The sequence below is a fragment of the Theobroma cacao genome, chromosome 1 (genome assembly GCF_000208745.1).
Source record: "Theobroma cacao cultivar B97-61/B2 chromosome 1, Criollo_cocoa_genome_V2, whole genome shotgun sequence".
Classification (NCBI taxonomy): Eukaryota; Viridiplantae; Streptophyta; class Magnoliopsida; order Malvales; family Malvaceae; genus Theobroma; species Theobroma cacao.
The window spans coordinates 32,983,784-32,992,603 of NC_030850.1; the positions used below are offsets into that span (position 1 = coordinate 32,983,784).

The window sequence follows — 8,820 nt, forward strand, 5'->3', positions numbered from 1 at the left end:
AGAATATATATATATATATATATATATATATATATAGTATATTTAAAAATGTATATATATCTCAGCGATGGTAAAGTAACTTCTTGACCGTAACGTGTGATAGCATGAGTTCTTACTTCATCCCCTGCTAGAGACTAGGCTGCTATTGAATCCAAGTGTGTCAGGTTCGGTTGTTACAGAACATGAATTTGACATACACAAACTCCTTTACACTGTCCATCTTCGATCATCAGAAGCCCATTGTCGTTTTCCTTCTTCTTGGTCACCGAGGGAAACTTAATTTGCTGCTATTCCCACATGGGGATGAATTAGGACAAAATTTCTGTTCCATGTGGACATTACCGGGCTTTGCTACTGTACCTCTTTGCCCATCCATCAATTCGGGGAACAACTCACGGTAGAAATTCATATTTCTATCTTCACCCTGGTAACAAGTCCATTATCCACCCTAAAATTATAAAATTTTAATAATTGAGCTTGGAGAAAATGGCCGGCGCAGGACCAGCATCCATTTAATTGATCATCGTCTCCCCCATATGACTTGATCAAATTTGGGACCAACAGCAACATACAAGTAGGTGTCTTCAAACTAGATCTCCAGTAGCTAATTAGTCTTTTTCCAACACTGTTACACTTCAGCACAATAAATGTAGCAGACCTCTGTGGGCATTTCCTACATATACACACTTGTCCAAACTTACCCATCTATCACCAAGAAAGAAAGAGAGAGAGAAAGAGACCGCATGAAATAACTCACTTCAATTTCAACCCTTGTTATTTCATACATGGTAGTTTACTTAATTAAACTAATGTAACAGGATTAATTCAAGGCTTATTGAGATTGATGGTTGTCTTAATATTTGCATATGGTATATGCAAAATTTTAAGTTTATAATCGATAAATCAATCGAAATTTGTTCAAGTTTTAATCGGTGGAATGTATTTATGAATGTCATCAGTCTTTTATCTTTAAATTCAAAATTTCAAACTCTAACTATAATATAAACTGATATTATACAAAATTTATTTTTTAGTTTAGCCTTTACAAAATGGATGGGTCACTTTTCAAAAGTTAATTTCAATGATTTGTAGTGACTAATATTATAGTTGGGGGATTGAGTTGGACAATAATTATCATTTCTTTCCTTCACATTCTTTCTCTTATCAAAATGTATTTGAGCAACTTGAGATATTTATTTCCCCTTTACTTTCCTTTTCATTTATGAAAGATCTGATCATTACTCAAAAGTAATACTTTAACGATATTTTACTACAAATAAAGGGTACTAATCTACTTTTGTCTTTAATAATTGGATTAATAAGCGCTCACAATTAATCTCCTTGGTATATAGTTATATATTTCCTCTATCCGAAGGAGGCAAAATTTCCTTTACATGAGCAAGGTTAATTAATTAGTAGGTTACAGTCTTAGAAATAAATATGTCAATGGAATTGGAAAATAAGTTCTAGATTTTTTTTGTTCCTGCCACCACAATTTGTCACATATTATTGCTATTGTCTGTCTATATTTATAGCGAGTTGTGAATTAATTAAAAATTATATTATATGAAATCGAAATAGGATGTCCGATATGTTTTGAAGTTCAAAATGTTACATGTATTTCAAACGTGAAGTGTCGAATACAAATACATTAAGATATAAAGTTAAATTTTAAAGTAATATTCTTTCTCTTATACCAAGGGAGGTGGACTGATTGGTTCAACGAAAATTGAACGGAGGGGGAGACATCAAATTATTTAGCTCTTGAGAGTTCCATAGAACTTCTCTCACTTTCTCCGTTACCACATATATATATATATATATATATATTTTAATTGCAATATGGCGTTAAGTCTCATATCTGTTAGTTTATGGTTAGAGACTTGTCATGGTATCCATGAAATCTTTCCATCAACTAATATATGGTTCTAAACAAATGTTAATTGGTTTCTAAAAAAGAAAGGAAAGAGATTTAATTTGTGACAGCAAAAGGAAGCTTTAATTAACACAGGGAAAAAGCATCAATTTTGGGTACCCTCCGTCGACTTAGATATAAATGGAATTAAAAGCACATAAACAGGAGCGTGGTCCAAGCAATTGTTTTTTTCAGCATAGAGTTTGGGCAATTCACGCCTCCTGCAACAGCCTCAAAATAAAGTGGAAAAAAATGTTTAAGCCAAAAAGAGACAACTTAACAGTGAAATCAGAAATGAAAGAAGCCACTCGCTTGCTATTTGTTTTTTGTTTGGCTCTCTTCAGCTTCTTCGTGCCCCGCACACATGTGGTTTCTTCGTCATCATCATCATCAACAATTATGGCTACAAAACCTAACCTATGCATATCTCTATCTTTATAGGGTGTGGGGGACTTCAATTTCAATGACTTTTTTCTTTCTTTCTTTTTGAGCGTATAGGCTGGGAATCTTGTGATTTTGATATTAATGAATCTTTTTTAACAATAATTCAACCCATGTTGCTTTGCTCCCATATTTGTATTCAATATAATAATATATACCGTATGCTTTTATATATTCTTATATATCAAAATCTTTTTCCAACATCTACGGCTTTAATCTTCATTGCTACTTAGAGGTCTAGACCCTATCTTTTCCCACAGTGTCAAAGCATCATGGAAACATCAAAGAGATGATCATGCTCCTGCTACGTTAGGAACAAATGGGTTACCCGAAAATTGGCTTTGTTTCTGTAATGCTATCCTTGGTCTCCTTGATGCTTAAGCTAGCGCATATACTCCCACGATGAGCTAATATATACATATTCTCCACTTCATTTTGAAGGGATGGATGCAACTCACTGATAAGGGCTTGGCTCAGATGGCAAACAGTGGTTTACTGTGCAAAACTGTGATACTGGGAGAGAATGAAAGGTTGAGCAGTAGCTTTCGAAGTGAATACTTCCCTTGTCATCTAAACAGTGGCCAAAGAACGTTTCAGAGCACTTCCTTTGTCATCTCAACTAGCAGCAAACACAAATTGAATAACTCGATTTGAGATGTACACCACGCTTTTTAATCTTTGACCAGGAATCAACTTCTGCGAGATATACACTCACGTGATTTCAAGTTGAATATTTTTAACCAATGCAGCACAGTATAATCTATGCTACGAACAAATTATGAAACAATGCAGCCATTAAATGAATCCCCCAACCCTCTCTCTCTCTCTCTTTGTTTTCTTTCCTTTTTGAGCTTTTCTTTTTACCCTCTCTTTTCTCTTGGCCAGGTATTGTATGAATGCTTGTGCGTTCATGGTGACACACACTTCATTAACTCCTTGTCTTACAGTAAGTAATTGATGGACCAAAATTTGACTTTTTACATTTAGAAGAAATGGAACTGGAATTTGCATACACAGAATGATTTCTGTTAAAATTTTTTCTGCAAGTCCTGGATCAATGTAATGCAAATATTATCCAATTAATCAAATTCATATAAGCTGTGTTTTCTTTTGGGTAGAAGATGCTACAAGTCTATTTGTTTGACTGCAATTCCACATAAAAAAGAGAAAAAAAAAAAGCCTAGCTACGCATTTCATGTTAAGAGAGAAAGACTCTGAGTCAAGCAGACATTACCGACTTCTACTCTTTTGCTTAATGTAGTGCAGCTGTGTCTCATGCATATTCAAGTATATGGTTTGCTACTGGTGCAATATTGTTAGGGAAGACTAAATAGCGGATGAATATACAAACCAATACTATTTAAAGTTCATTAATATTTGGTAACTTGCCTAATCAAATGGAAGTTTGTTTGCTTTTATGATAATTTAATCTGAACAGATGGATATATAATTGATAGGAAGACAGACATGTATCTATAGATGTCTGTGCATAGATCCTAGATATTGCGACCATCACCATATGCCGCTGGTATTTTACATATGCTTTCTGTATAAAAAATGTAACCTCTCACGGTCTTCAATGTCTCACACTAATGAAACAATTCATATATGAACCAAGATATCACCTTGGCCTCAACTATTGGCACACAGCCTTTGAAGTTTTATAATGTTTATATAACGAACGGCTGTTGTGTAGCATTCAGTTCTTATGAAAAGTAATGTACTGCAGTAGTATGCTTTAATAGTATTTATTTTAATTCACTGTTGCACTGCATGGCCACACACAAGAACAGATGATCACAACTTATATACTCCATATTTCATCATTGCACAATTCAGAAACCAATGCTTCCTTAAATAAAAAAAAAATGTTGCGGTAATTAATTAGAATGCAAAGAAAGTATTATAATTGATAAAGCATATTACCACAGTTTTTGTTTCTGTTATTGTTAGTTTGGTATGCTTTATATGCTTATCTGCATAAATCTATCCAATAGCTCTCTTTTTTTTTTTAATCTCTTAGTTTTCTTACATATTAGAGATTTTCTGTGGGATAGTACTGATAGAACTGTATACACTTCCAGCATTCTATATCTATACCATCAACATGATCAATTCTATACATCCTTTTGAGATGCAGATGTCTTGATCCCATAAATATGGAATTGTGCAGTAACTAACTATTGCTAGCTCGAAGCATGAAATCAAGTGAATGCATGATCCAGAATAAGACATGTAGAAATTGGTCAAAATTATATAAAAAACCATGGAAGATATGCATTTGCTGCATAGACTTTCAAAAACCTGTCAAACTACACTTCAAGGCAAAGGCAAAGATTAGTTCTTCTAATAGTGACCATAGTAACACTCACAGATGCCCTTAATTACACAGTGAAAGCAATATATAGAGATATATCAAAGTAGAAATGCATTTCTCTCCGCTGACTAGACATAGATGCCAGCAGGTTTTGTGTAATTTATTCACGAATGCAATTCAACTAACCAGGAAGGACAAGAATGAATTCACTGCATTTTAATGCTTTACTACTATTTTAGCCAATTTGGAAGCCGTATTACTCAGTTACAGAAGTCAAAATAAATAATTGATTGAGAATGTTACAATAAATATTTTGAACTACCAATTACCCCTACAGCATGCATACCAAGAAAATCAGATCTTCTTCAAGGGATACTAGTGGATTTGAATGCTTATAAATTGCTGATATAACCAACCTAAAAGTATGTATTAGTTGAATCAAACATTATTTTAACCTTTTCATGTCATTTGAGAAGCTATATTTGATGACAAAGTACTGCTTCACTTATTTTTCCTAGTAACCTGTACTACCTGCTGTTGCATATCAGTGTTTTCTCGTAATCCACAATATTTCTGGGGAATCATTTTGTTAAGTATATATAGTAAAAATGGAAACAAAACCAACAAGAACCTGTGTAAATAGTACTGTTTGTACATTGTAATTTAATCAATACGTAAAGACTCATTAGGCTGAATTAATGGTGCTTTAATTGAACTTAATTAAAACTTATCAGATGCACCGCTGACAATATTTGATGCAAATATATAAATTCAAAAACTATTCAACAAAGCAACGAGTTCTTACAAATATTGGGTGAAGTCAAGTCTTAATAGACCTATCAGTTGGGGAATCTGAACCTCTTTAGCATAAGAAACTTTTTTGTGCGTAGCAGTCCAGACAAGATCATGGCTGTAAAGAGAAGACACGAATTACCAAGAAGTAGTAAAGGGAAATCTAACTGGCAACAAATGAGAAGTGATGAATATGCAGGAAAATTTTTTCAAATTAGCAATAAGAATACAGATATTACCTTTTACAGTGCTGCTACTTTTCTGTGCATTACCTGCAAGCCTGCAGCTTAGTTGTTCAGCGGTAACAAGCCAAGAAAATATATATTAACCTAACATGGAGAAACGAGAGAGAGAGAGAGAGAGAGAGAGGAGGGGGGGGTGAAGAAAGTTCTTTTTTTAAGACTATAAATCCATCAGCTACCATGCATAACAGCACAAGTAAATACTGACAGGCAGGAGGGAGGGAGGGGGAGAGAGAATGTACAGATGATATGATAACCAGAGAAATATATATATATATATATATATATATATATATATATATATCCCAAACAAACTGGGGAAAAGCCAGGATGCAGTTTGGAAAGGCCAGTGCCTAGTAATGGAAAATATGATTTAATAAACAAGTTGGGAATATGCTGATATATCTGTATATGTATTATACACAATTTTCAACTCCATATGTTGCACCTTCTTCTTTAGCTCTTCACAGATCCCAAACCTCAACTAACTAATGTACTAAAACAATATTTAAAGAAATAAATAAAAAAAAGGAAAAAAAACTCAGAAGCTAAAACTTATCTTGAATAACTTTTAACCCTCTTTCTTAAATCCAGTGCCGCCTGTCGCAATTTTGATGACAAAGGCAACAAGAAGAAAATGCAACCGGTTCACTGTATTTCTCCTCATCATAGATCCAAATCAATGGACAAGGAAGATTTTCCTTTCTTTGAATATTCAGCTTCCATTCCGGACAGTGGGGTATTATTATTATTGGACAATCTTGATTGGAGAGAAGAGAAAGAGAAATGAGGAGAGTCATCTGAACCTATTGTGTTTGTGCCATGAGGAAAAGTCGAGGAAGATTCATCTTGTGTAGGACACTCCATGTTCACACCAAACAACCTTAGCCTTTTAGCCGCAGTTTTATTACCCTGAACAACTGGCACTGAATCAATCACCATTGGCTCTCCTCCTCCTTCTTGCACTGCCCCAATTTGATGATATTGATGATGATGATGTGACCCAGATGATGACCTTAGGTGATACTGCGCCACATTGCCATAAGTAAATGCCTGATGATGTTGCTGCTGCTGCTGCTGCAATTGTAGTTGTTGTTGTTGTTGATGATGATGATGATGATTATAAGGATAAATGCTGTAATTCAACCTATGCAAAGGTTCATAGTTTCGTGGCATGCACATGGGTTGAGGAGGCAGCGAGTAGAGTCTACCCCACCGGACAGACTGAGGAAAGTTAAACTGATTTTGGAGCTGAAAATGCGCAAGCGATGTTGGATCAGGTGCATTAGGCCTGCGCCTCCAATCAATGAATAACCGGTCTTTTCCGGACTCCCCAACACCCCGTTGAAATGACACGATGTCACCTGCATCAAGCTTTTTTTCCTTGACAAAACGGCTCCACCCTTTGGTCATCACATAACTCTGGCTACTATTCCAATAGGAGTACCGGAACCGCCACGACTTGCCGTTCCGATCTTCGAAATTCAATAACAGCCCTTTTTCATTTGATGAAGAGTCAAGAGGGAAGTACTTCTCGGCATGTTGCTTTGGTATAACGAGGCGGTTGAGCTTCCCTACATCGCTTGGTGTGACGACTTTATCAAACATGTGTTCTTTCTCAATAGACCTACTACTATCACCACCTCTACAGCTTCCGATATTTGATTCTTCGTTATTGTTGCCAAGTGACAAGTCCATCAGCTCTAGTTTCTTGTCAAAATTGATAGCAGACTCTTGGGATTTATAATCTGCTTGAGAATCCAACGTTCTCAGCCACAGGTTTTGATGTTGCTGAGGAGCAATATCTTTGTACTTTGAAGAAGCAGAAGAAGAGGAAGAGGAAAATGGGAAGTTGCTCGTTTCTCTTATCACTTCCTCATCATCTTCCTCTTCGTTATTACAATAGCCTTTTTCTTCTAGCACAAAGTTCATTATGATGACCCACTTCCAAAAATTTTACCTTCTTTACCACACTAGATGATATGATTGGGATGAAAATCCACCATAAGATTGATGGCCAAAATGGGGGGAAAGGGTTACAAAGAGAGAGAAGAAAAGTGGGTCTACACTCTAGATAGCTGCTAAGACTCTTTAGTTTCTAAGAAGAAATAAAACGAGAACAAGACCTGACCTGCAAATACTGGTTTCTTGGGAGTATGATTTTCTTTCTTCTAGATCTTTGAGGGCCGAGGGAAGCAAAAGGCAGGCGTCAGTACAAAAAACGACCGGGTCGGTGCCTTCTTCTTTCACCAAAAGAAAAAACACTGAAAACCCTAAACAAGACAAATTTAGGCCATGGAGGAATCAACGGGAAATGGTTATTTCTCGTAGTTGACCTAGCATTTGGCTTAGAGAAAGCAAATGAAAAAGAAGAGGGAGAAGTGGAGGAGGGAATTAGGCTGGAACCCAGTTTTCCTCCCTCGAAGCTTCTTTCTGTGCCCAAGTTTAGGCTAATATTTGTTTTTTCCCTTTCTTTTTTGGTTCTTAAAGAGAGACCCATGTGAGAGAGAAAGAGGAATAGAGAGTGGAAGGTAAATACTCCTACGTAGGGGCCCATGAATGATCTGGTTCGACTCATGTGAGCTTGTCCTTTTCATTATTTTTGGTTTATCTCTATTATCTTCTCCGCTAAGACCCAAATGGCCAGTTGGTCTTTAACTCCTCAATCAGCTTTGTACTGATCAATATTTGCCCACAAAGTCATTTGCATTATTATTACTATTATTACTGCTGCTCCTGTTTTGCTTACCATAACTTCTCTTTTCCTTTCTTTCTTTTGTCATAGGCCACAGCCAGGCCGGTTGAGTGAAAGAGAGAGATAGAGAGAGAGAGAGTGAGAGCATGTTTTAGTTAGGTTTCGAGTTTTGACTTTGGCGTCATTGATTGTGTGCTGGTCCTGCGAAAGGAGAAAAGTTGAGGAGATTGAAGCAGACCGACCTGCCTCTTCCTGCTCTCATCCTCCTCCAACTAGTGGGAAAACAAAAAAAAAAAACCAAAANATTCCTCTATTATCATGCAATAAACCAAACTCCACCCCCCACATTAGTGCAGCTCAAGTTCATCAACCCTTTTTCAAGCTTCCTAACTTTCGACTTCCAACCCTGTCTCTCCAA

At 36.0% G+C, this 8,820-nt stretch overlaps 1 protein-coding gene across 1 annotated transcript; it reads right to left on the bottom strand.

Annotated features, from left to right (window-relative positions):
- Positions 6,039–8,199, bottom strand: LOC18613871 (B3 domain-containing transcription factor NGA1). Its single transcript, XM_018114142.1, has one exon. The coding sequence runs from the start codon at positions 7,637–7,639 to the stop codon at positions 6,374–6,376; it is 1,266 nt and encodes a 421-aa protein (XP_017969631.1). The 5' UTR covers positions 7,640–8,199; the 3' UTR covers positions 6,039–6,373.